At 38.9% G+C, this 27,436-nt stretch overlaps 2 protein-coding genes and 1 long non-coding RNA gene across 3 annotated transcripts; 2 read left to right on the forward strand and 1 right to left on the reverse strand.

The window, feature by feature from the left end:
- Positions 1 to 13: 13 nt before the first annotated feature.
- LOC111326828 (heterogeneous nuclear ribonucleoprotein U-like protein 1) lies at positions 14 to 8,354 on the forward strand. The gene is made up of 3 exons (XM_022930907.2): positions 14 to 366; positions 4,438 to 4,548; positions 5,537 to 8,354. Exons 1-3 carry the CDS (start codon positions 124 to 126, stop codon positions 7,100 to 7,102), a joined length of 1,920 nt encoding a protein of 639 aa, XP_022786642.2. The 5' UTR covers positions 14 to 123; the 3' UTR covers positions 7,103 to 8,354.
- On the forward strand, positions 4,765 to 5,301 carry LOC148720068 (uncharacterized). The gene is made up of 2 exons (XR_015993355.1): positions 4,765 to 4,918; positions 5,108 to 5,301. It is a non-coding gene; the product is annotated as an uncharacterized LOC148720068 (long non-coding RNA).
- Positions 8,355 to 22,696: 14,342 nt separating the features above from the next.
- On the reverse strand, positions 22,697 to 23,517 carry LOC148720069 (uncharacterized). Its single transcript, XM_088737338.1, has 2 exons — positions 23,299 to 23,517; positions 22,697 to 23,196 (listed from the first exon to the last, which is right to left on the reverse strand). The coding sequence occupies exons 1-2, from the start codon at positions 23,463 to 23,465 to the stop codon at positions 22,758 to 22,760; spliced, it is 606 nt and encodes a 201-aa protein (XP_088593464.1). The 5' UTR covers positions 23,466 to 23,517; the 3' UTR covers positions 22,697 to 22,757.
- Between the last annotated feature and the right edge of the window lie 3,919 nt (positions 23,518 to 27,436).

A 27,436-nucleotide genomic window follows, 5' to 3' on the forward strand; every position in this document is an offset into this window, starting at 1 on the left:
TCATGGGATTGATTCAGACAAAGCCTCCATGTTTATTTTTATCCATTCCAAGATCGACAGATTGTGCAAGGACCTTCTAGACCTAAAAAATTGGTTTGATCCTTCGTTTTGGCCTTTTTTGTCATGTATCAGCTAGAATACAATCAGAGTTACGGCCAGGATGGATCATATAACCAGTATCATGGAAATTATGGAGGCTACAATTCGTACGCGCCTCCTTCACCTCGAATTGTGTTGGATGATTATAACAGTGATCTAAACTTTGTGGTTGAGCCTGGTGGTGTGACAGGATCCAGTTTGCACGAGAATGGCTTTGAATATATGTGGGCTGGAGCGAGGGCAACTCACGGTGTGCGGGCTGGCAAGGTACGTACATACATAACACTTGATTTATTTACACATTTTATTAAGGCACAGGACACCCATAAACACTGGCGCTCTGTTGTGTGAGATTTCTAAAATGATTCTGGAAATTCTAAGGTAATGGCTGATCACAGATGAAAATTTAAGTGTGGGTACAGTGGAACCTCGATTTAACGAAGTGCCAAGGGACTGCAGAAAATTTCCTTGTATTTCTGAGGGGTGTTGAACCATATCTCTTAAATATTATAGGAAATTAACACTGCATGAATTTAACCCGAATTGTTAGAATTCGGGGTCATCCTCGGTGTAAAAACCTGACGAGTTTTTCTCTGTTTCATGAGGTATTGTTTTGCTGTACGCTATTGTTTTTAATGTTTCGTTGTCTTTGTTGTACGTCACTCGTGAGCTTCACAGGTTTTTACACCGAGGATGAGCCAAAATTCGCGTTAATTTAAGTCGCGTTATTTTTGTTGAGCGTTAATTTCCGCGACGTTAATAAAGTGCAGCGTTAATTTCCGCGCTCTTAATTTCCAGTATTTTAACCCCATTTTTGGAACCTGTCCAGACATTCTTGACACTTAAAAAACATTAACTACAAGCTATCTTTCTTTCCATTTACCCTTTATTTTTCATCTTTCACAAAAGCTAAGGCAAAGGTTTACAATATTTTGAGTTCATCTTCATCGTCGTCACTGTCAGAAGTGATGTCAATATCTTCTCCTTTGATTTCAGCCAAGATAGATTTCGAATTGTCAACATAGTCTTTCTCGACAGAGTATGAGACTTCCTCTGTTCTCTCTTTCAAAATCGCCAGACTTCTCGCATTGCTCCACTGGACAGAAACGACCATTGGTATTTCAAGGCCTCCTTGAATTAGTGGCGATCTTTTTGGCTTCACTGAAATAACTCTTCCTGTAAATTTGGCTCCTTGTTCCAAAGCATACCACACATAACGGCTCAGTTCTTTTGGTACGTGACCAACAACCACATGGCTCAGTTTTGTTCAGTTAAATTTCTTGGTATCCAGTGTTAAAATAAGTTTGTCACCACCAACTGTGTCTTAATCACATTAATTTCCTTTATTCTGAAATTCTATCTCCTCTTTCGCATTAATTTTCTTTATTCAAAACTCGTTTTCCATTAAATTCATGTTCATTTAAAAGTCGCGTTAATTTCCAACACCTTAATTTCGTGGAGCGTTAATTTCCTATAATAAGGTATTTCCTAGAGGGGTCGAACCATATGTTACGGAAGCCGAAAAGGGACAATCCAAAAATATTTTTCAAATCCCGAAAAGTATTTCAAATCGCAATATTCATTTTAAACTCACTGTCGAAAAGTTTGACAAATCCAAAGATATTTTGCAAATCCAAAAAAATATTTAGAAATCCAAAAAAATTTTTTCAAAATCCGAAAATATTTTGCGAATCCAAAAAAATATTTTGAAATCCAAAAAAATATTTTCAAAATCCAAAAATATTTTGCAAATCCAAAAATATATTTTGAAATCCAAAAAAATATTTTCAAAATCCGAAAATATTTTGCAAATCCAAAAAAACATTTTGCAAATCCACAAAAATATTTTGAAATCCAAAACAATTTTGTGTTAAATGGGAACACTAAGAACTGTAGTACGATCGAATCAGCGCGCTTGGCGCAAGCTGAAAGCAATCAAGACAACTTAACGATCGAGACAGTGAAAAAAATAGCTGTACATCTACAAAGGCACGCGATTAAAAAAAGACGCAATCCCTGATGTGCGTACTCATTTTAAACAAACTGAGACATTTCTGTATACACACTATAGTTCCTGTCACCCACAAGGAATTAAAAGAGACTTCATAAAAGGGGAGACCCTTAGACTTCTAAGATCAAACTCCTCTCAAACAATATTTTAGGAGAAAATTACAAATGAAGCGCATTTGCTAAAGAGAGGCTACCGAGAGGACCTCATTAGCACAACCCTCTCAGAAGTGAATTAAGAAATAGGAAATTAGCTCTTCAACAGAAACAAAAGACAAACCAACGAATCTTGCCTTTTGTGTTACACAATACCAACCATCAGTGCCAAACCTAAAGCAAATTCTCATGAGACACTGGTATTTAATAGAAACACAACCACTACTCAACGAAATATACAAAAATCCATTTCTCGTATCTTACAAAAGAGGACGGTCGCCCAAAGACATACTCAATGGGGCCAAACTTTGAATAGGCTACTCTAAACACGCGCTGGGGAGTCGCACAGGCCTGTCGACCCCATTTTACAACAATTTCTCGTCTAACTATTTCCCGAACAGTGTGTTCTGAATGAAGGTGGTTTCTTTGTAACCCATAGTGACGTAGCCTTCTCTTCAAAGTCCTCACATTCATTGAAATCCCATGGTATTCTGCCAGAAAGTGAACAATGGTCTCGTAATGAAATCCCTTATTAAAGTAATGTTCTATAGCCAATCTTTCGTCTCCTGAGCTGGACAACACACTTTCCTCTTCATGCCATTTTAGTGTTCCACAACAACGGCAGAATGTTTCATTGTTCCCACATTCTCTTCCACATTTATGACAGAACATGTTCTATCCTCGTTCCTTCGCCATTTTGTATGCGGGATGATGCAGGATGTGGCAAGAAAACGCTGGGTGACTGCTGGCGCAAATAGCACGTGACAAAATATTTTTTCGGATTTGCAAAATATTTTCGGATTTTGAAAAAATTATTTTGAAGAAGCTTGGTGCTATCCTGTGTAATATACTTTCGATTATGTCTGATATTGTGCAGATTGTAATATACAGACTGACAGATCTTATTGATATGAGTTGACATTTTTAAGTTACAGTCAAACCAGGCTCCTAAATTATGTCCAGCAGTAGTTTGCACTGATAATGCAATTCAAGACTTTTTATTGGCTTAGTCATTATGGTAAATGAGCCAATGTACCATAATCTACAAATATGGTAAGCGTATGCGTCAGTTTAAAATTAAAAGGGACCTAAAAAATGTAATAATTAATTTAATGTTTTCATTAAAACAATTATACCACTCGCACTTGTTGGATATGATATGATTATAGCCAACTCAGCGCTACGCGCCTCATTGGCTATCTATCATCTCATATCCAACGCGCGCTCGTGGAATAATTGTTTATTAGAGGTTAGGTAGCTATGTGTAGTCGGTTGGTATTAATGATGTATGTCGATGGCAAGATTTCGGTATAACCACATACTTCTTTGGTATATAGTTAGTTTATAGAAAACAATGGCAAAATCACAAGTTAAGTAGTGTGGGGTTACACAAAAACCTTAAATTTCCTTATTGCTTGATAGTTGATGGTCAGTTCGGGGTTTCTTTTTCACACAGAGCAATCCAATGATTAGCTAAATGCAAGACTTATGAAATGTCTACGAATGTTCTGATAAAATTTATTTAGTAACACACAGCACGTGACTGAACTTATCCCTACTGACAGTGTGGTATCTACCCACCACATGTGCACGATATGATCAGAATGGACTGGACAAAACAATTTGTTTAGGACAACTTTTTTTTGTTGTTGTAAATTACAAAAGAAGTAAGACAGGTTCTGCTTGAAATCCAAATTTCTTTATTTCTATAGTTCTTGAATGTTGAAATTTAAACGTAGTTTTAGTTTTACATTCAAAGCATTCTTTAAAATGGACCATGTTTTGTATATTTGATCAACACACACCCACCATCAAATTACTGCTAATATACCAGGACCAGGTTTGGGGTCTTGTTCTTGTCCGCTCATAGTGCAGGCTGTCAAAATAAAGAGTTTTGAGACAGGTATAATAATGTGTTAATTAAATGTTGATATAGGATAAAGAGAAGAAAATATAAAAGCTAGACTAACTTTGGTTGAAAATGATACTGACCCAATAGAACAACCCCTCTGGTTCATCACAATCTTACAGCTACGCCTTGTCCTTCTGGATAATATGCCATATGGTGAAGATTTCTGGTAATGCATCTTACATAGCTTGTACATGGTCAAAAATAGTAGATACTTATGCTGTCATTTAATTTCTTAGCTTCACCTTTTGTTTTGTGATTTGCAGGTCTGCTTTGAAGTTCGTGTGCTTGAAAAACTGCCAGTAACAATGCCAGAAACAGAAACAAATCCACATGTTGTGAGGGTTGGATGGTCTGTAGATGAGGCAAACCTGCAGGTTAGTACTATTCTTTACCCTTTTCCTTCTAGAAATTACTTTTTGAAATCATCGCTTAAAGCAGAAATACCCATGTATTTTTATTCCAAAACTTGTCATCCCAGCAGAACGTTATAAGTCATTCCGCTTATTATTCTTTTGTATGAATTAAATTCATGTCGTAGTCCTTACTAGCCTGGTGGTTATTTTAGCAACTTCGATATATTGCAGTTGGGTTTGTGCAGGGCTAAAAATTAACTCCAGTGCTTGGTGGCCAGTTGGGCCAGTTAACTTGAATTCTTAGTCGCCCATCCCAAAAAGAAGTAGCCCAGGATTTCCTTTTGTTTAAAATGAAACACTCGAATAAATGCCCTATGGCCTTTAACGGAGCGTTAACTAACAACACAAAAAGGAATTGCTCCCCCCACCTCCCAGTAATGCCATTCCAGCCATTCATGATAAGATGTGTTGGATGTTTTTGTTTTTTAAAGTAAATAAAGTAAACTGCAATAAAGTAACTTTAACAATTTATTTGCACTTGTTATAAAACATTGTGTTTCGAAACCATCCCGCACGGAAGTCTGGGGGAGAGTCACGTGGCAATTCCAAAATGGCGCCTTGAATGTGGATCGCTCGTGAAAACACCCGGGTGAAAACGGCTCGGAATTTCCACGTCAAAACTAAAAATTTACTAAAATGGACGATGTTAGAGTCCAGGCAAAAAACGAAGAGAAAGGTAGTCCGATTAAACTACATATTGGGTTTTATTTTTAACTTTGTACTTCTCATAATTTACATTGCATTACAGCTTTTCGAGATTGTACATGTAGTCGCCCATCGGGCGATCAAACTTAAACTTTTGGTCGCCCTAGTCAGTTTTAACTCGCCACTGGCGACCGTGCGACCGTCAATTTTTAGCCCTGCAATTTGTGAGTACTTGTTTAAGTGCTGAAAGTGGAATTGTAATATGGTTTGGTAAACAAAAGGATTGTTATTTTGGTGTGTTTAGGTCGGAGAAGACAAGCTGTCATACGGTTATGGTGGCACAGGCAAGGTCTCTGTAAACAACAAGTTCTTTGACTATGGTGAGCCATACTCTACTAATGACACCATTTGCTGCTGTGTCGACCTCGATGCCAATCCCAAAGTTGTGCTTTTCACCAAAAATGGAAAGTACCTAGGTGTGGCTTTCCGTCTTGGTGCTGAGGCAAGTGAAAAGGCCTTTTTCCCTCATGTCACTGTCAAGAACATGCGCCTTACAATCAATTTTGGTCAGCATGAACCATACTTTCCGCCCCTCCAGGGATTCAGCTTCTTGTCAAGGCTGCCACCGCAATGTTTGCAAAGTGGCTCCGCAGGTCCAGTGTCAAGGAGTGATTGTGAAGTTATCATGATGGTGGGCCTTCCAGCCGCCGGTAAAACCGTCTGGGCCGAGAAATACGCTCGCGATCATCCAGAGAAGAAGTTCTGCATCCTTGGGACAAACTCCATCATGGACAAGATGAAAGTTATGGGGTTGATGCGTAAACGAAATTATCACGGACGGTGGGATGCGCTCATTAAACAGGCCACTGATATCCTGAATAAAACATTTAAAATTGCCGAGCGGAAGAATCGCAATTATATCCTGGATCAGACCAATGTGTATTTCAGTGCTCGAAGAAGGAAGATGAATAACTTCCGTGGGTATCGCAGGATTGCGGCTGTTGTTGTTAACACAAACGAAGTTTTGAAAGAGCGAGCTTTGAAGAGAGAGCAGGAGGAGGGTAAGGTTGTGCCAGAATCGGCGGTCATGGAGATGAAAGCGAACTTTGTGCTACCTGAAGTCGGTGAGATTTTCGAGGATGTGTGGTATATTGAAGAAGACAAAAACAATTCAGAACACCTTGTAGCCGAGTTTCAATCTGAAGGAAAGGCCTTTAAGGAAAATGAGAATAAAAGAAAACCAGAGGAGAATGAAAGTCCATCCTCGGATGTCAAGCGATACCGTGCCGTCCAGCAAGGATCCTCTATGCCTTTGCCAAGTGGATCAAGAGGCCAGTACCCAAATCATGACGACCGTGGAGGCTTCCAGGGGAATTATCATTCGAGAGGGGCCTCCAGCAATGTGCTTGGTCGTGTTTATCCACCGAAGAGCCAAGGAGCACCCGGAAGACCCTCTACAGATTTTGGACCTCCCCTGGGACACACAACACCAGGAGACCGATACAGAAATTATGGCGGTGGTCCTCGTCAGGGGTACAGTGAGCATTGGCGTCCCCGTGAACCATACGAACCTGGGCCTCAGAATAGGGGCATTGATTATGGACCTTCTTATAGAAAGCAAGAAGGCTACGGGGGTAACTATGGTCACAATCAGGGACCTTCGCATGACTATTCTCCATATCAAACGCCCAGCATTGACGACGCTAGATACAACCAATCAGCGCCTGCATACGGTCAGCATTATGGGCATTATTACGGTAGCCAAAATAGCGTACAACTTAATCCCAGGGATCGTGGATTTTATGGGAGGGGAGGGCAGGTAACCCAGGGAGGAAGAACGGATCAAAATAGTTATGGCGGTGGTTATTAGACTTTCCTGTTACTAAATGTACTTGAAGCACTGCAAACGAAAGCTGCGCGGTGACAGTGTTAATGGTTTATCTTTAATAGAAAAGTTTTAAATTGGATAGTATTTTTTTGGCGAGCCTCGCGTAACCGAATAGGGAATTCTTTTTAGATCGACTAGTATTAAGTTTTAAAAGATTTTACTTCTTAGTGGATTTTACGGATCGTCGTGCTACATTTGACTCTGTTTTTCAACCAACAACTTTAACATTTATATTGCGCAAAATACATGTGATATATGATCAAGTGCGTGTTTACGTTGCTTACAACTTAATAGAAAAACATGGTAGGTTTTAATCACTAACAAATGTGACAATCACCTCACTCCCAGAAGTGACCAAGGAGTAACTTCTCCTTACGATATCAATACGCTATCGAGCAGACTAGTTATGAGAATATAGAAAAGCATCGACCAACCGATATAGTTTGATTAAAAACATATTTCTTTGAGATACGAGTGTAAGAAATGTATGGTAGATAGATCATGGCAGTGAAGGGGTTAATTCTTACGTACGAATTCCTCTGTTGGAAATTTCCAGTCAAATTCTTGCTGACTGTTTGGAGTACCGACTTCAGCTCAATTGCCAAAAAATACGGACCGTAAGCAGTCAGAACTGCAAAGCTGTGGATGACGTCGATCTAAAAAATTAATTTACATTCTTATTTCCAGCCATTTTCGCAAATGGCTGGACGTATCTATTGTCTTTTACGGCGTTGATTCCTCGTGACCTGCTTACGGAGTGATGTTAAAGGGAGTCTAACTCTTCTTGCTTGCTTGCTTGCTTTGGGAATGACAGCGTCGTGATTGGCATGAATACTTACGTCGCCATTCTCATCGCATTGCTGTCATTCCCATCGCATGGTGTGACCGCATGAAAGCGTGACTTTTTCCAACACAGCGTGACAGCATAACATTCCATGACCGTCATCCCTGAAGCAGGTCACGTCGAATAAGATTCCGACAGATTCGGTCTTCGTGCACTGCCATGTTCGACATCGACCATGTGACCTCAAATACTTGCATCTGGTTGGTTGGGGGATATATTAGTGACTATACTACGTTCGATTTTCTTTTCTTTCCTGTTAACATTTAAAGTCAGAAATATCGATCTCAAAGCGAACTCTTAAACGAGCAGGGTAGCCGGGTCAATTTTATTTTATAAACTAACGTGGTAATTCGTTACAGGTTACAATAAATATTCGTAAGTGTTATGGACTTTTCTTGTTATAAGTTGTTGTAATCGTCATTAAGTGTCGCTGCATCAGAGACACTTTTCTCCAGACGTGGCAAGTGTTCCCCTTTCCGTCTGTCCTTTTCTCGTTTAAATTTAAATAAAGGCTATCGAAAATAAGGATTTTATTTAGCTTGCTATTTCTTCCTTTCAAATAACATGACCCGCGACAATCAGTAGCGCTGGCTGATAAGGAACGAAACTCTATGGGCCAACTTTGAAAATACTAATGTGATTGTTACTCAAGGGAGGGATAAAACTCCATGGACAGCAAAGTGCTTGTCTGATTGTCTGATTGTCTGCTTTACTGCTTGTCTCAACTCATCAATCTTCCAGCAGTAAAGGAACGGATTTAAAGTCGAGTTGAAGTAAAGTAAGACAGTTGCTATTTCTCTCGTTATTATTAATTGTAATGAGTATATTTTACTACTAGTGATTACAATTTCCACTATATAAAATGGTACATAACAAACAACTAATGCCGCCTGCACCCACAGTGCACTGTACACTGCCTTTCTGTACCGCATTATTTTCAGCTCACTTAGTTGTCTCAGCTTTTGTTGAGCAGGATTCTGCACTTGATCCTGTTGAAAACAGAGAGTGCAGAAAATCTTTGTGTACGAGGCAAGTGAAATAATCAAGCAAAATGGTGTTCCTATGATCATTCCTAGCAAGAAAGACATACTTCGGTAAGTAGAAAAAGTGAGTAAAGAAGGAACAAGAAATAAAACCCAAAAGGTAGCTGCAATGATATAGGTGCGCTTCAAAATTAAAATTTGTCTGTATCTCAGCCCCAGCAACAGAACGAGAAGTCTGTCCACGCTTATGGCCGTCATCGTCAACAGAGAAACTCCACATAACCCATAGCTTGTTACATAGGCAACGGGATCTAAGTATCGACAAAAACTCCAGTGTTCGTGAACTGCTGACAACAAGGTACCAGCGTAGAGAGGCTGGGCAACAAGACCAACCAACAGATCAGTTGCCGCCAGACAACGATAGAAGAGTTTAGACGGCAGACGAAGGGAAGATTCTTTGTGAAGGGCAACAAGGATAAGAGAATTCCCAAGAAATGCTGTGATGGAGAAGAGAATGTTCACCGCTGAGAGAGGAATGATAAAGAATCTAAGTCCTTCCAAATAGGGGAATGGCAATTCATAAAATGTTTCGTTTTGTGTTCCACCTGGACCAGAATCTGTTGCTGACATATCAGCAGTCGTTTCCTTTCTCTTGTAGGTTATTTGTGATTATATACAGAAAGAAATATTCCGTCTGAACAGCGCCCGCTCAGCTGCGGCCACTACAACCTTACTTTCTTATTAAAAACACTTAAATACTTCCTTTATGACTTTTATTTATTTCAATTGTGGGAGTAAACTATATGTTCTGTCAATAAAATGAATAAGGCGTGAATCAGCAATATAAGGCAAACGAAAGATATCTTTACTGAACTTTTTCATAACGCAACAAGCCGTTCCTCCTGACTGAGATGGACTTTTGTTGACAGAGTAGCGGTTAAGTGTTAATATCAGCAAATTGTGAATTTGAGACTTGAATCATTCTTAGCCTCGGTAAAATGAAAATAAAAACCTCAAGCTTGCGGCATACTTGTTTCTATTGAAAAAAATGTCAGCAGATGTCAACTTATTTTGAATTATTTGAGTTTCGCCTTTTTCCACACACCTTTTCGTCTCTGACCAGAATCAAATAATGAATCAGCAGCAAAACAGAGACAAATTTCAAAAACACTTTCTGCCTTTAATCTCTCTATTTTTTCTCCTTTCGTCAGCGAATTCAAGATGATTGTCCTGGATTTTTTCAGTTTTAGCCATCGCCGGTTGTTACAGAGTTTTCTTTTGTATCGATCGATTTCCTGGAAAAGGCATTTTGAATAAAGAATGTACTCAACATCGAAAAAAAATTGATTTAAAGGACTATCCAGCGTTTCGCTGATTCATTTTCTGGTACCGGCTAAGTTTCTCTTCTTTTTCTTTTACGTCCTTCTAAATAAGTCTCTTGAGTCCAGAATTTCCCATCCTATCGGGAGAATATGTTTATTCCATAATCAGCACTAAAAATGACAATATATCTAATATACCGCTATTACATCATTTGAAAAGTGACAGAAGAGAGTTTTTCCTATGGTGTTGTCAAACATGATATAGCCAATGTCTTCCGATTTGTCAAGGGAATCGACTGTTAGTACTAAATTTGACTTAAATTAGACTTTACAATTAAGTTAAGACGAACAGCTGGTTGCAGCCAACGTTTAGCTGTATTATTAGCACTTTAGCTTCATTCGGAATAATCAAAGAAAAATAAAGGTGTTAAGAAATAAAAAATAAAGGTGTTAAGAAATAAAAAATAAAGGTCTTATGTAAGAGTTAATTCAAATGTTTTGAATTAACTCTTACATAAGAATTAGATAAATTGTTTTATTATATAGATACTGATGAAATACCAGGATCTCTCCTTTTACTAAAAATCATATCTTTACCGCGCGCAGTGAAGATACTACCAGGGACTTTAAGCAAACCACGACGGCCACGGCAACGAGAACGTGGAAAAGCAATAGATCTAATTGGCAGAACAATAACCCAGCACGTGCGTTTTCAAACTTTGTATATTTCTTAGCCGTCCTTTGCAAAACAACAACGTGAAATCACCAAAATTTGCGTCGTCTGTGAAGCTAAACTGCGGCGGCAAGTTATTTTAATTTACATTTGGAACTCAACGCTACTTTTATGCATTATGTTGAGTTTGAGGTCAGGTGCCCTATGAGACGGTAAACACATCCAGCCATTTTCGAAATTCTAACTAAAAGTAGAAACTCATTTTTTAATCGACGTCTTCCGTGGCGTTGCCGTCCTGACTGCTTAAAGTCCCTATTATCTTTCACGTGTGAGGATATTGGTGTGGCCATGGTTACCAACATAATTACCCGATTGCTGTTTCGAAAATGAATAAAAAAAGTTGTCTTTTATGTGGAAATTTCATCAGTATCTATATAATAAACAGAACATTACATGGCCGCTTGGGGATACGAATTTTATCTTCTCGTGCTGAAAGTATCTCTCACTCGTTCGCTGCGCTCACTCGTGAGGGAGACTTTCAGCACGAGAAGATAAAACTCGCATCCCCAAGCGGCCATGTAAAATCCTCTATGTATACTTTTAACAATTGAATCACTCGTTCGGTTTGCCGATGAGATATAGGTGGTTTGCACGTTACGTCATTGCCGCCAAGTTGGTGGACGTAAACAATGCATATCTCATTAGCTTTTTTTGTTCGTCCTCCAGCATTTGTTCCTTTCACCATTGTTACCTGTGTCTCTAGTGAATGGTTGCAAACCCCCTATTTCCCCATCGATTAGCGAAATAATAGATTCAAAGTTTAAAAAGTGTTAAGTCGGAAGATAGATAACTTTTTAAGAAAACAAAACGAATAATGTGGTATTTGATGAGACCCCAGACGAGTTCGAATTTGTCATGTCTAGTTAATTTCTCCTTAACTTTGAAAAGGTATTTCGAGCGTCATTGTGTGCTCATTAGGGACCTTAAGCAAACCACGACGGTGACGGCAAAGATGTGGCAAAACGAAAGATCAAATGGGCAGAAAAATAGTCACCACGTGCGTTTTAAAACTTTGTACATTTCTTAGCCGTCCTCTACAAAACAACAGGAACCTTAAATAAACCACGAGGGCGACAGCAACGAGGAAGTGGAAAAACAAAGTTTGCGTGGTCTGCGAACCGAAACCGCCACGGCAAATTATTTAAATTTCCTTTTGGAACTCAAAGCTACTTTCATACGTTATGTTGAGGTTGAATTGTGGCACTGTATGAGATGGTAAACACATGCAGCCATTTTAGAAATTCTGATTAAAAGTAGACCTTCATTTTTTAATCGACCTCTTCCTTGGCGTTGCCGTCCCGTGACCGTTTAAGGTCCCTAACAACGTTAAATCACCAAAATCTGCGTCGTCTCCAAATAGAAAACGCGACGGCAAATTATTTAAATATATGTACGTTATGCTGAAGTTATTATTTTGAAAATAAAAACCTCAAGCTTGCGGCATACTTGTTTCTATTGAAAAAAATGTCAGCAGATGTCAACTTATTTTGAATTAATTGAGTTTCGCCTTTTTCCACACACCTTTTCGTCTCTGACCAGAATCAAATAATGAATCAGCAGCAAAACAGAGACAAATTTCAAAAACACTTTCTGCCTTTAATCTCTCTATTTTTTCTCCTTTCGTCAGCGAATTCAAGATGATTGTCCTGGATAATAACAGGCCAAAATTAGCATATCAAGGTTGGACGAAAGATTCAATTTCTTTTCTTCCAACTTCTTGTCAACAAGGAGACAGGAAAAATATAATCCTAACAAGCAAGCTTTCATGTGAAAGGCAAGTTATTGAATTCTTTTTGTCGCGATTCACTTGAGCGATTAAAGATTCGCCTTTGACACACCAGTTTTTTTTTTTCCAAATACCGAAGTGAGCTCTATAGTGTACTAATCTAGATGGGAAATGAGGGGATCGTTAGGCAAAAAACTATTAATACTCTATGATCTCCCTTTATCAGGAACAAACATAATTTGTGAAAAAATACTGAGTTTCTCTCGGCTACGTCTTTGTTACCTTTTACGCATTTTTCATGCTCTCCAAACCTTCCGTGTGCTTCGTATCTTAGCAAGGGCATTAAGCAGTCAGGACGGTAACGTAAAGGAAAACGTCGATTAATTGACTTATTGTTTTTAGTCAGAATTTCAAAGATGGTTGCATGCGCGCGTTTACCGTCTCTTCAGCGCCACACCTCAACTTCAGTGTAGCATATATATATCAAAATAATAACTTCAGCATAACGTACATATATTTAAATAATTTGCCGTCGCGTTTTCTATTTGGAGACGACGCAGATTTTGGTGATTTAACGATGTTAGGGACCTTAAACGGTCACGGGACGGCAACGCCAAGGAAGAGGTCGATTAAAAAATGAAGGTCTACTTTTAATCAGAATTTCTAAAATGGCTGCATGTGTTTACCATCTCATACAGTGCCACAATTCAACCTCAACATAACGTATGAAAGTAGCTTTGAGTTCCAAAAGGAAATTTAAATAATTTGCCGTGGCGGTTTCGGTTCGCAGACCACGCAAACTTTGTTTTTCCACTTCCTCGTTGCTGTCGCCCTCGTGGTTTATTTAAGGTTCCTGTTGTTTTGTAGAGGACGGCTAAGAAATGTACAAAGTTTTAAAACGCACGTGGTGACTATTTTTCTGCCCATTTGATCTTTCGTTTTGCCACATCTTTGCCGTCACCGTCGTGGTTTGCTTAAGGTCCCTAATGAGCACACAATGACGCTCGAAATACCTTTTCAAAGTTAAGGAGAAATTAACTAGACATGACAAATTCGAACTCGTCTGGGGTCTCATCAAATACCACATTATTCGTTTTGTTTTCTTAAAAAGTTATCTATCTTCCGACTTAACACTTTTTAAACTTTGAATCTATTATTTCGCTAATCGATGGGGAAATAGGGGGTTTGCAACCATTCACTAGAGACACAGGTAACAATGGTGAAAGGAACAAATGCTGGAGGACGAACAAAAAAAGCTAATGAGATATGCATTGTTTACGTCCACCAACTTGGCGGCAATGACGTAACGTGCAAACCACCTATATCTCATCGGCAAACCGAACGAGTGATTCAATTGTTAAAAGTATACATAGAGGATTTTACATGGCCGCTTGGGGATGCGAGTTTTATCTTCTCGTGCTGAAAGTCTCCCTCACGAGTGAGCGCAGCGAACGAGTGAGAGATACTTTCAGCACGAGAAGATAAAATTCGTATCCCCAAGCGGCCATGTAATGTTCTGTTTATTATATAGATACTGATGAAATTTCCACATAAAAGACAACTTTTTTTATTCATTTTCGAAACAGCAATCGGGTAATTATGTTGGTAACCATGGCCACACCAATATCCTCACACGTGAAAGATAATAGGGACTTTAAGCAGTCAGGACGGCAACGCCACGGAAGACGTCGATTAAAAAATGAGTTTCTACTTTTAGTTAGAATTTCGAAAATGGCTGGATGTGTTTACCGTCTCATAGGGCACCTGACCTCAAACTCAACATAATGCATAAAAGTAGCGTTGAGTTCCAAATGTAAATTAAAATAACTTGCCGCCGCAGTTTAGCTTCACAGACGACGCAAATTTTGGTGATTTCACGTTGTTGTTTTGCAAAGGACGGCTAAGAAATATACAAAGTTTGAAAACGCACTTGCTGAGCTATTGTTCTGCCAATTAGATCTATTGTTTTTCCACGTTCTCATTGCCGTAGCCGTCGTGGTTTGCTTAAAGTCCCTTTACTGCGCGCGGTAAAGATGTGATTTTTAGTAAAAGGAGAGATCCTGGTATTTCATCAGTATCTATATAATAAAACAATTTATCTAATTCTTGTGTAAGAGTTAATTCAAAACATTTTCCCTTTATTTTTCTTTGATTATTCCGAATGAAGCTAAAGTGCTAATAATACAGCTAAACGTTGGCTGCAACCAGCTGTTCGTCTTAACTTAATTGTAAAGTCTAATTTAAGTCAAATTTAGTACTAACAGTCAATTCCCTTGACAAATCGGAAGACATTGGCTATATCATGTTTGACAACACCATAGGAAAAACTCTCTTCTGTCACTTTTCAAATGATGTAATAGCGGTATATTAGATATATTGTCATTTTTAGTGCTGATTATGGAATAAACATATTCTCCCGATAGGATGGGAAATTCTGGACTCAAGAGACTTATTTAGAAGGACGTAAAAGAAAAAGAAGAGAAACTTAGCCGGTACCAGAAAATGAATCAGCGAAACGCTGGATAGTCCTTTAAATCAATTTTTTTTCGATGTTGAGTACATTCTTTATTCAAAATGCCTTTTCCAGGAAATCGATCGATACAAAAGAAAACTCTGTAACAACCGGCGAAGGCTAAAACTGAAAAACAAAAAAGTCTTCATATATTTACAAGTCTTACGAACATTTTTCCGATAACAAAACAAAACACGAGACTGAGACTCGACCAGCTCTTCTGGCAATATGGCGTCAACGTTAAAGGCCCTCTTTAATTAAGAAAAGCCAAAAATTTGAATTTTTCTCTAGTATTTTTGTTAAATAACTACTCGAACAGCTCTCGCAAACTACTCTTTTTAATTTTCATCCGATGCCTTCTTACATTGCTGCAATGCCTGTGCATCTTTTCTTCGGTTATGACCTGTTGTATTCATGATAAAGTTTAGAAGCCGGAATTATCGATTTAAAAGATAGTATAAGCGTTTCCATTTCCTTTCCTTCATTTGTTAACGTGCAAAAGGATAAAAAGCTATCGACGAACCTCGAGAAACGTTCTTTTTTTTTCTAGCTCCTTATTTCTTCCTATCCAGTAACATATCATGCTGACGAGCGTTCTAAAGTAATGATTGTGACTCCATAAGTACTTTTTGAAAATGGTACAGTCAGGCCTTTGGATCCGACAGAAATAATTTATTTGACTTCTACCTGCAATCAACCATGTGAAGCAGAAATTACCTGCTTCCGGAATTGAATCAAACTCGCAGATCACATATATAATTTTCATATATTCACGGTCATTTACTCTTCACTTTGGGGGTTTATTACAAACCAACAAAATAACTAGCTCCAAGGTGGCTTGTTAACTTAATGGTAAAGCACTGCTCCGGTATCGCAGAGTTCATGGGTTCAAATCCCGTATAGACTTGAGTTTTTTTCAAGCCTTATTTTCACTACTGCTCACTGAAATAGTGTTCACTACTACGAAGATCGCTTTGATATTCATCTCTTAACCCACATTAACATTCGATGAACAATTTATTTCATTAATATTCATCTTCCAAGATCGCCAAACTTCCCAGACTTTCACTCAACAAAACGTGCACTATGATTGATTGATTCTTGGTCACGTGCCCCTGATCAAATTCAAATGTATCCCGGCCGAGGGACAATTGCGTAGTTGTTGCCCGCACGCCTAAGACAACACATGTTTTTGCCATATGATTGCTTAAAACCCCTAGTAGATGCTTTGCACACACCATGTTTATCTCTCAACTTTGTACAAATTACCATAAGTAGGGTTAGTCCACATGGTAAACATATAAATATCGGTTACATTTTTATTTTTTGATACGCGAGATAACTCTTTTTAATCAATTCAGCATTAAAAAAAGCATTTTTTTTCGATAACCTGTCATTTATCAGGGCCAGTAATAGTTCTTTTTATTATTATTTTCATTGCCTCTGTTAGGAAAAAGCTATATAAAAGGACTAATAAAGAGAAAGAGAAAAAAGTAGAAGTTAAGTAAAAGTAGTTGGTCGAAAGAGGTAAACAGAGAGCTAATAGAACCAGGTCAATTTTATCTCATACTGAAACTTAAATATCCGTTACAGCGGGTTACAAGAAACACTCAAATATTATGGACTATTCTTGTTCTAAGTTGTTGTAATCGTCATTAAGTGTCGTAGCATCAAAGACCGTGACTTTCCTGCAGACGAGGTTAGTGTTCCCCTTTCCTGTCCTTTCGTCGTTTATATCAACATAAAAACTATCGAAAACAAGTTACGGAAACCTGGGAAAATTGTTCCAATCGCTTGGTCAGTATGATAAGGCCAAAGAATATCAGGAGAAAGCACTCGCTATCCAAATAGAAATTGGCGACAAGGGTGGAGAAGCAACAAGCTACGGGAACGTGGGAGCATTTCTCGGCTTGCTTGGTCAACATGACACGGCTAAAGTGTATCTGGAGGAAAGTTTACGTAGCCGAAATAGAATTGGTGACAGTAACGGAGAGGTAATTGCTTATGAAAACCTTACCGTATTTGCTTCTCTCGCTTGGCAAGTTTGCAAGGGCTGACGACTATCTAAAGATGGCAATGGCAATAAGAGTGGATACCGGTAATAAAAGAGGAGAGGCAGGAGATTATGAAAACGCCTCGGGATCATTTCACATCAGTGTGGTTTGTATGATAAGGCGCAAGAATATCACGAGAAATCCCTTGCTATTCACATGGAGATTAGTGACATGCAAGGAGTAGGAATTGACTACGCACATTTAGGTAGGTGTTTTCAGTCCCTCTGTAACTATGATATGGCCGAAGAATACCTCAAGAAGGCTCTCCTTTTAAGCAGGGAGATTGGACACAAACTGAACGAGTTTCAACTTAATTCTTTGTAGTCTATCGGTGTTAAAGGTGTCACAATCTCTTCTTGAAGAAGCCTCTTCGTATCTTTCCCAAAGCATCCAAAAATTCGACTCTTTGCGAGGTTCTCTTAAAGACGACGATCAGTTTCAAATTTCCCTTTTAGAGAAGTACGGCACCTTTCCCTACAAGTTGTTCAGTAACTGAGTTGCTTTCTTCCACTGGAAAGTCACAAGAAGCCCTTTACGTCGAAGAGCTGAGACGGGCAAGAGGCCTAGCCGACTTGATGGCTGCTCGAAACTCTGTTCAAGAGCACATTTCAGGCAATCCGCAATCTTGGTGTGGCATTCAAGAGATTTTCAGAAGAGAAGCAGACTGCACATGCCTGTAGATTTCGGTTGGTGAAAATAATGCACGGTATTGGATTCTGAAAGCAATGGGAGCTATTCATTTTACAGAAACGACAGTGAGCTTTGAAGTAAACGTTGTGACCGGATTAGTCCCTGATTTAGATGAGTTTTTCAAAGAGAGCTTTCGCAGCCTCGCCACTTTACTCGAACAGAACTGATGCCTCTTCACCGAGCTGATGCCTCTTCACTACGACTGACCGCGCGGTCCTGCGAGACCATGATGCCGAAGATTTCAAAACAAATCTTCACTTGTGTTACAAGATAATCATCGTTCCTGTGGCTAGTTTACTGAAGCATCCCGAAATCATTATTATCCCTGACTCCTGTATGTACCTAGGGCCACTTGCAGCCCTGGCTGACGAAGGAGGGACACCGCAGAAATACGTTTAGGGGATGTCACAGTAGTCAGTAGTCATCAACTTTAGGCTTCGATGAAAACATCGGCCTTTTGCGTGGTTTTAAGTTGGAAAATATCCATGATAGTTCTCCTTGTTTGTTATATTTGATCCTTTGAATGGGTTTTTAATACTAAAACCACGTCTTAACAAATAGCGGTACAGGGGAATCATTTTTTTTTTTGGAGTTGTGTGCTGTTTGCTGACTTTAGCTGGCCGTCATTACGAAGTGCGATCGTGGTTCTTCAGTCGCCCTCGCCTTCAGAATTGTCAAAAACAGCGATAGTTATTCAGACAAAGCAGGAAATTAGTTCTGTAAGATACTTTTCCAGCGAGTCTGAAGACTGGTTGGATTTTTGTGTGTCATTAGCATAAAGCGATACAGGTAATTTTTGTGTTGTGAAAATATTCACACTCACTTTGCGCCGTGCGGTGCCTTTTCATTTTGGAAATCATTCGCTTGGATGAGAATTTTACCTTGATAGACTGATTTTTCGCCATTCCACCTTTCTGATTTTCTGTGCCCTTAAGAACGGGTGTCCGTAATCAAAATAAGAAAACATTTGTTCATTTCATATACTTGCAGTTTTATCAACAAGTTATCTCTCGTGAACAGAATAACGCTTGTTTAGCTCATATAATGGTGATGTTTACAAAGGGAGTGGAAATCGAAGAAAGTGTGAATTGTTTGCTGCACCAAGGCTCGACAAAGATTATATAGGCGATTGATTGAGGGCGCTGAAAATAGATAATATTTGAGACCGTCCAACGTGATCGGTTCATTTACAATTTATCTTGAATTGTCTTTATTTATAGCCATTGATTGTAGATCTCTGTTACATGTCTTTAGTACGTTTGCTTGTACCCGTTGCTACAACTGCTACTTTAATTTCCCAAACAGCTCTATTTGTTTTACGCGAAAGCACTTTCAATGGAACCCACTTTTTTTAATTATTATTATTATTATTTTTTTATTTGAAAGTTTTACAGGCACATGTTTGTTTACCTGAAGTATATACCACTACCTTGCATGTACATTGCATTAATTTATGCAAATAATCAACTACTCTTCTTCTTCCATTCAATTTTTTTAGATTAGCTTTGCTTTGCTTTACATAGTTTTTATGTGCTTAAGGAATCAAACACATTACATTTACATGCTCTGAACCACTGTAAGGTTAATTATGATCCCCATCAGTAATATTACATCGTATCCCCACAGAATATCACTATGAAACATTCCTATTTCACTTGTAACCATTTTTTTTCAAGGTGGCAAAATATACGTATATTGCTGAAACTAGTTGAGAATTTCTTATTGACTACAACTAATGTAGCCATACCAGTGCTCCCCTCCTCCCCAGTAATAAGTTGGGAAAAGGACCTCTGTATGGTGCGATCATTTTTCATGTTTGGGAATATCCCATCCCTGATTATTATTTGACTGGATGGGCACAGCAGTACACAGGCAAATTAGAAGCTTTTGGTTACTCCTCATGAATTAGTGTTAACTGGAATTGACAGCTGACTTAATCTAATCGATTTCTGCTGAACATTTTTAAAAAACAACTTTGACTTCAGAAATACTTCTGATAATTTCCCTCTGACATTTCTAATTTGGAAGATTAATCATCATAATCATTATGTTCTTTCCACCTCCACAAACACCCAACAAGAGTTCTTCGTTTATAACTCAGGCAACTTATGAATATAAGAAATCAAGTTTAGACGATAATTGATTCATTCAAGGCTGTTGCAATATGAGAACAGACAATACAGTGCTTTATTATCCAACTACACTTCGTAGAGTACAAATAACGCCATAGACGAGTACAAATATCACGCGGTATTTGTACTGTAGAGTACTGGTTAAACAGGTTTTCTCGCATCGCGTAAGCGAAGAATTGAATTGTAGTTACGAAAAAAAAATGGCGGACAATTTGAATCATATTTCTGACGATGAAGATTCAGAATGGCTGGCAAATATACATCCAAGTTTATTAGATGAATCGAACAAAAAAAAAACAGCCAGACGACCTGGAAATTTCTTCATTTATTGAAGAAAAAAGAAACAGCAACACCACAACGCGCCAATTCCGGCGCTTCGCATACTTGTCACGCACTCCCCGTAAATAAATATCCGCGAAATTCGCCCGCACTGAAATAACAGTTTGGCGATTTGGATAATTAATAACTTATTACACGTTTTGTTGTGTAGCATCGCTGAGTATTTTTACTCGTTATTTGTATTTTGATTCGACCTACGGGCTCGTCAAAATACGGCACAAGTCGTAAAAATACTCATTGATAACAATACTACACAACACAACGTCTAATAAGATATATTTATTCACATAAATCGATTAAATTATATTCTAATAATTATTTTACCTTACAGTACTTTAGTTTTTTAAAAATTTGTTTTCTAGTAGTACCAAGATGGTAATATTACTTTGTGAATCATGGAGCTAGATAAACCAGAAGTATTCTGTTAGCTCAGTACATTTTATTTTTCAGATGGCAGTAAGGTGGTAAAGAAAGAAAAGAAAAAGCAAAATGAAAGAAATGAAATAGAATGGAAAAGTTTTACATACTTTTTTTTATACTTTTCTTTTGTTAAAGCACTCAAACATTTTAATAAAAGGTATATTAAAGTTGTATTTTGACATCTAATTCAATGATGAAAAGTGGAAGAGAAAAATTTGACGACTTTTCCTCACAATCGAATCGAGGAGGGGGAACTTTGAAGTCTTTCCCTTACAATCGTGGCTTAAATGCGACTTTTATGTGTCCTGGTACCAGTGTTACGTCCACGTCGATTAACGACAGGGCACTACTTTAATTGAACAGTATTGAATTGGTTCAACAGTGAGAACTTCGCGCTTAAAATCATACGCTGGCAATCGTGCATAAACGATCCACGAATATGAAACACTGCCACTGAAATAAATCACTTCGCGGATAAACCTTTTTCGACTTGGGCACATGCGACTGCTAACGCTTTATATACTGGTCAGCGAGTTTATAAAAAATTAACAGGAATCGGAAGAAGGGCGGAAGGAAGGAGTGCCGTGTTCCATCCAAACCTATATCTCGGATTAATGACCACGTAATTATCCGAGTTAAAACAAGCGTAATTTTGAGCATAACTTAGACAAAAATCAGACAATCTTAGCATAATATGCTATTTTTGCGAGCACAAACTGTAAGGGCGTGATCTGTAGGCGACAGAGCAGGCTGGCAGGGGGAGAGAGGGGGGAGGGTTCAGCCTCTCAAAGCGAAAATTTAAGCGGGCTCAGTCCCCCACGTTTCAGTGCCAACGATATTGTTAGCGTAGGATGAAATAAGTTTGGTAAAATATTCAATCTCCGAGTCTTTCCGAATCGTTTCATCAGGACTTCGCTTAGCGAAAGTAAACGTGGAAGGACTCCTTTAATTTTAATCTTTCCGGCCCGTGTTCAATACGCAGACGCTAAGAAAAATTTTTGACCAATAGGGTAAGAGTATACACTTGGATTAGTATATGGGGAGTGATAAGCCCACCTTTCAAAGTTCTCCACCGCCTTTGTCAATCTGGATTCTATTTCATTGCTAAACTTGCAATGATGCACGCAATTTAATTCAACAGTTTTTTTTTCGTCATGAAGTATGGAGTGCCAAACGTAAATTGACCTAAGTTGATTTTTTTTCCGTTTATAAGGGGAAGTTATAAACACAGCCGCTCCTGAGACCGTCTTATGTGATGAAGAAACTTGTATATCGAGTTACGCTGTGCAAGAGGTTTCCGGTCAGGAGGTAAAGAAATTCAACGATCGCATGACAGAGCCCATGCATTCTTCAACAGCGGTACGGCCAAGTCAAGTCAAGTTTGATAAGATTTACAATTAAAAACATTCAGTCCATTTCACTTCCGTTTGATCTGCTTTTGGTATACTTTATAAAACGGAAGCTGCAACTTCTCATAATTAACAAGGCTATTCCAGTTGACAATCCTCATTATCTTGCTCACCTTTATTACAGACAAGGAACATGTTCATCCTTGGCTCAATTACAGACTTTATTTTTTTACATGACTAAATTATATTAATTCCTACACACACCTCATGTAATGACCAGGCTCCGGTTGTTCAAAGGGTGGATAACGCTATCCAACGGATAAATCGCTATCCAGCGGATAAGTGTTACCAAAACGTACTGCGCTATCCATCGCATAGAGATTTATCCAGTGTATAGCGTTATCCATCCTTCGAACAACCGGGGCCAGTTCTTTCTAGTGGCCAGTTACCTTGCATCTTAAGGTGTCAGAAGGAGTGGAAGGTAGTCAGTGTTAATCAATACATTTTACTTGTTATTTTTTTAAGACATCAATTTATGGTAGGTGTAAAATAATTTGCTGTTTGGCCTTCTTGCACTTTTCATCTTTAAGATCATCTTCAAGCTTTCTTTTCTGTCCCCTCAATTCATTGTTTTCGTTTTGGAGCATAACACAGTCCATTTCATAGTAATATATCTTAAAATTCCAAGTTGAAAATTTACCCCTTGTCCAATTGGAAAAGAGTTTTTTCACCCCATTGCCTCCCATAGTTTTGGCTTTGGCTAGTGCTTGATTTAATCGCCAGATCTTTGTTTTGAATTCTTGGATCAGCCTATGATTTATTATTACACCAGGGATCCCGCACTCCTGTCCGACTTTTTGTATAAGTATCCTTAAAACGGAGTTTTGTTTGCCTAAGCTTTCCTCTGGATCGAGTTCTTCTTCACGGTCAGCCTCTTGTTTTGAAGATTTGTACAATTCGTACAGAAGTTTACTGCCAACAAACATGTAGAACATTTATCAATTGCTGAACATGAAATCGGGCGCAACTTCATAAATTTACGACATATTTGGAATTTATAGATTCAAAGATTACTTGTTTATTTGGGCCTGAAATGATGGATATTCTTTGTGGCTGTAATTCCCGCCATCGCCGTTTTCCTTCTTTTCTTCGTCGTTTTGCACGGCCTCTACTGCACAAAACAACACAAACGTAATGCAAATTACAAGAATAGCGCGGGCATTACGCAACATCGCCAACATCTGCGAAGAAGTACTTTTCAATCGCCGATTTACATATATTTTTTCGCTTCAACACGTACGAATTTGGAGCCAAAATGTTTATTAGATCCCAGGCTTTCCAGATCAACCCGTACATTCGCATATTTTAAACGACTAGGCCGCTCCAGGCCGCTTGAAGTGATGAGTTTGTTTGGCCGAGCGGTCAATGCCAGTCACGACTTCTTTCAAGTTCGACGACTTCGAAGCCCGATTTACATGGTTTATTTTTCACTTTTCCAAAGTATTTTGCGACTTATAGATAGAGTAATAAATATATATCGTAAATCTAACCGTACATTTAGATAAAGTTATCGTTAACTTTGTCTAGTTCTGCTTTTCGCTAAAAAATTAACAATTTCCGCCATGATTTTGTGTCACTATTGGGGGCCTGGAAACGAAAAAAAAAATTAGAGGCAAATGTCATGTAATTTTTTGGCATGTTAAATTTCTTTTTGTAAAATTGTAGTTATGTTCAATCATTTATCTTGTGAGAAGTAACCTGAGTTTGTTATGGGGTCATCGGTATGGGGCAATGCTTTGCAAGCACAGCAGAATATTAAGAACCAGGTTTGACACAGGAACTACGAGCTTTGGACACCAAAAGAATTTGGCCCCCCACCGTGTACCCGAGCCGTTAACTCCTGTCAGTTATGCTTGTGGCTGTAATGACTTTTGCTGGATGAAATCAATTAACACTTTTAACATACAAAATATCAATTAGCACGTTCCAGGAAACCACGGCAGATCTTGAAATGGGATACTTTACAACATCTGCGGACTTCGGAAGCGAGCATTGTATTTTCCCACCCCAGAAAAAACTCAAACGTAGTAAAATAATGAAAAAAATAAATAAATAAATTATTAAAAAATATTCCCAGCAGTGTTTTTCTCGTCAGTATTAAACAAAGTTTAACTTCAGCTGGAACATCGCTCTTACTGGAAATCTACCCTTTGAACACCTCACTATGCGCCCTTGAAAGTTTCTTTATTAGGCTGGGGGATGATGATATCACCCGTAAGTAGCGAGATGTTTTTAAATCGATGCGAACCAAATGCTGAAAGAGAGTAAAAATTGAGCTTGCCGCCATCCGTCTCGGTGCTTCAAAAAAAAAAAAACAAAACAAAACAAAACAAGTAACGAGAAGTATTTTATATTTTGGAGCGTTGTCCGTGAAGTTTGCGCGCGTGAGCCAGTGAAGCAGTACCGAGGATTATACCACAACACTTAAATTTTTCAGCAGCCATTTAGAGGCGTCGACCTCTCTCCTTTGCTGCTGTAGAACGCTATCATTGCAATCTACACAAAGTTCACGCTCTGTGGCACGTAACAGGCCGTGCACACAGCAAATTGTCCATGTCGTAAACGATCAGGAGAGGACCATGTAGGCCTGGTTCAGACGCCGAACTATTCATGAGCCGTACCCAATTCATTTGGACCGACTTAAATTAACAGAAGTACCCCTGTTGATTCAGACACCGTTCTGTTTGGACTTTCCAGTAAAAACACTCAAACTGCTTGCAAATACACTAAAATAATGTTTGTGTTAGGATCGGCACATGAAAAGAACGGCGTCTGAATTAAAACCGTTCCAAAGGCGTTCTAAATTGATTCAGACGCCGATCTTTTCACGTACTCAATTAAAGGAATTAGGTTCGGCGTCTGCACCGAGCCTTAGTTGAAACACGAAACAACGAAGATTATTGGGTAGTCACGCTTGTCACACAACCATGCCCATGACGCAAGGTGCCGTTCTATTGACCACAACACAAGTACAAATGTACAAAACGAGAAAATTAGATTTATAATTACCCAGGAATAGTTAATATCAGAAGTGAGAGGCAAATTTGAAATTCAAGTGAACTTAGTAGTGCTTTGGCGCCGAAACGCGATGGAGGGAAAATCTCCCGCTCCTCGGCTAGTCATTCACTCGTGGCCAGTTATTCAAGTGTTTGCGCCCTGCCTCGATCATCAGAAGAACTGGTATGCGATCACAAAGGAATCATGTGGAATTATTCCACGATTCTTTGCTCAGAATATCTTTTTCAGCCGTTTTCCAGGAGAACTATCCTCCGTATCAAAGCGGGAATTGAGTGTCATGAGCAGCAATGGCGGGAAGAGGCCGTTCAATGAGTGGGTCCCAGAGAAAGGGGAGACTCTTCAAAGACAACCAGGCAAAGTGTACGTTGTCAGTTCATTTGGACTTTTTGTCGGTCTTTTGCGGCAGCGAGAAATTAGTGAAAGGCTCGTTTCATCTGAATTTTTTGCCAGGATAAAGGACTACGTGAATGTCCTTGTCAAGAATTGTCCGCGCTAAGTGACACGGCTAAGTCGTTCCTTGTAAAATCAACTTTACGCCGAAGTTGTGGTTCAGCATGTGAAGATAACGACGAAATTTTCAGAGGGGATTCTCTGTTTAGTGGTTCACGAGTGAAATACTTTTCCAACGTAATACCGCAATGAAATTTTGCCGTAGCCACTTGTCTCGTACATGTCCGGCCACCAGATCACTTCAAACTCTTCTTGACGGACTACTGACGTTTAACTGGCTTCTACACGATACACGCCTTCTGGTCGTTCTGGCACGTTTAACAGCTGCATGAATGGCGTCCTCGGCCGTTTTGATGTCTTCTAACTCATTTTCATCATCTTCGCTTATGGTTCTGTTACCGCACCAGGCCTGTGCTATCTGTATTTCCGGTAACGCAGATCGAATTGCTTTCATTTCAAAAATCTTGAAAGAAATCCGTCTCGCACTTGTATGGAATATTGGAGCTCTCCAGTGACTGGTGTCTTTGACAGAGTATACTGTTGGCTTGCCCAGGTCGGCCATAAACTGTCTGAAGAACTCAGCTGGAACGAAATTCATTTCCTGTTATATGCCATTTTGCTGTATGTTAAAGAACAAAGTAACGTCAATGGCAATCTCAAGCTCCTCAAAATACAGCAAGACTACGTGCGACGCTGACACATAGATGTGAAACAGATCATATATAGACTTTTGCTATTCAAAATTACCTCGAGCTCTTGGGTGGTGAGCATTTTTTATTCCTTTCTGCACACTTTCTCTCCATGTCTTATAAGCGCGATACGTTCCGGCCCTCTTTCTTATTCTTTGTGGTTTTGGAAGTGGCGCTTCGATTCCTTCACTCACAAAGCTTATTCTCTTCGGTAAAGTTGTAATTGAATGCGCCTTAACCAAGTGCTGTTTCAGAGCGAAGCTTGTGTTAAAAGGTTTTTCGCATTTATGGCACGAAACCTGGTAGCTTTTCGAAGTCATACTGTAACGAAGCTACAGATGCAAGCTCCATCAACACCTTTTTAAGTTGCTTTCCTATTGGCTATGAAAACTTGCTTTCCAAAGTTAAACCACGTGTATTAATTAGCTAAATATGTTAAAGATTGATCAAGCATGTCAGTATGCGAATAACTCCTTCAAACAGCTTTTAAGCATTTCAAAACGTGGCTTAATTTAGTTGAATTGTGGATGCGGCTTATCAGCAAAAGTCAAAGGATATAAAGAAACATATTGTGCAGCGCCCAGATGTTTTGTAAGAGAGCGGTATCAAAAAGGGCACCATTTGTAAGTACTTGCTTCCTTTTCAATTTCACACTATGCACTAGTTACCTTTCTTAGGAGATCCATGAACTTAAAGTTTCTTTCTTGTGAGAGTTCTTTCAATGATCTTATTGAGAAGGCTGTACTTTAAGGTGACACACCCAAAAGTGCGGTATAACCCAGCGTTTTTGAATTTTTATTCTCTCGATGATCTTATTCAGTAGACTGTACTTTAAGGTGGCACACCCAAAAGTGCGGTATAACCCAGCATTTTTGTATTTTTACACTCTTTCGATAATCTTAGTCAGTAGGCTGTACTTTAAGGTGGCACACCCAGAAGTGCAGTATAACCCAGCATTTTTGTATTTTTGCACTCTTTCGATGATCTTAATCAGT

Source organism: Stylophora pistillata, chromosome 11, assembly GCF_964205215.1.
Source record: "Stylophora pistillata chromosome 11, jaStyPist1.2, whole genome shotgun sequence".
Classification (NCBI taxonomy): domain Eukaryota; kingdom Metazoa; phylum Cnidaria; class Anthozoa; order Scleractinia; family Pocilloporidae; genus Stylophora; species Stylophora pistillata.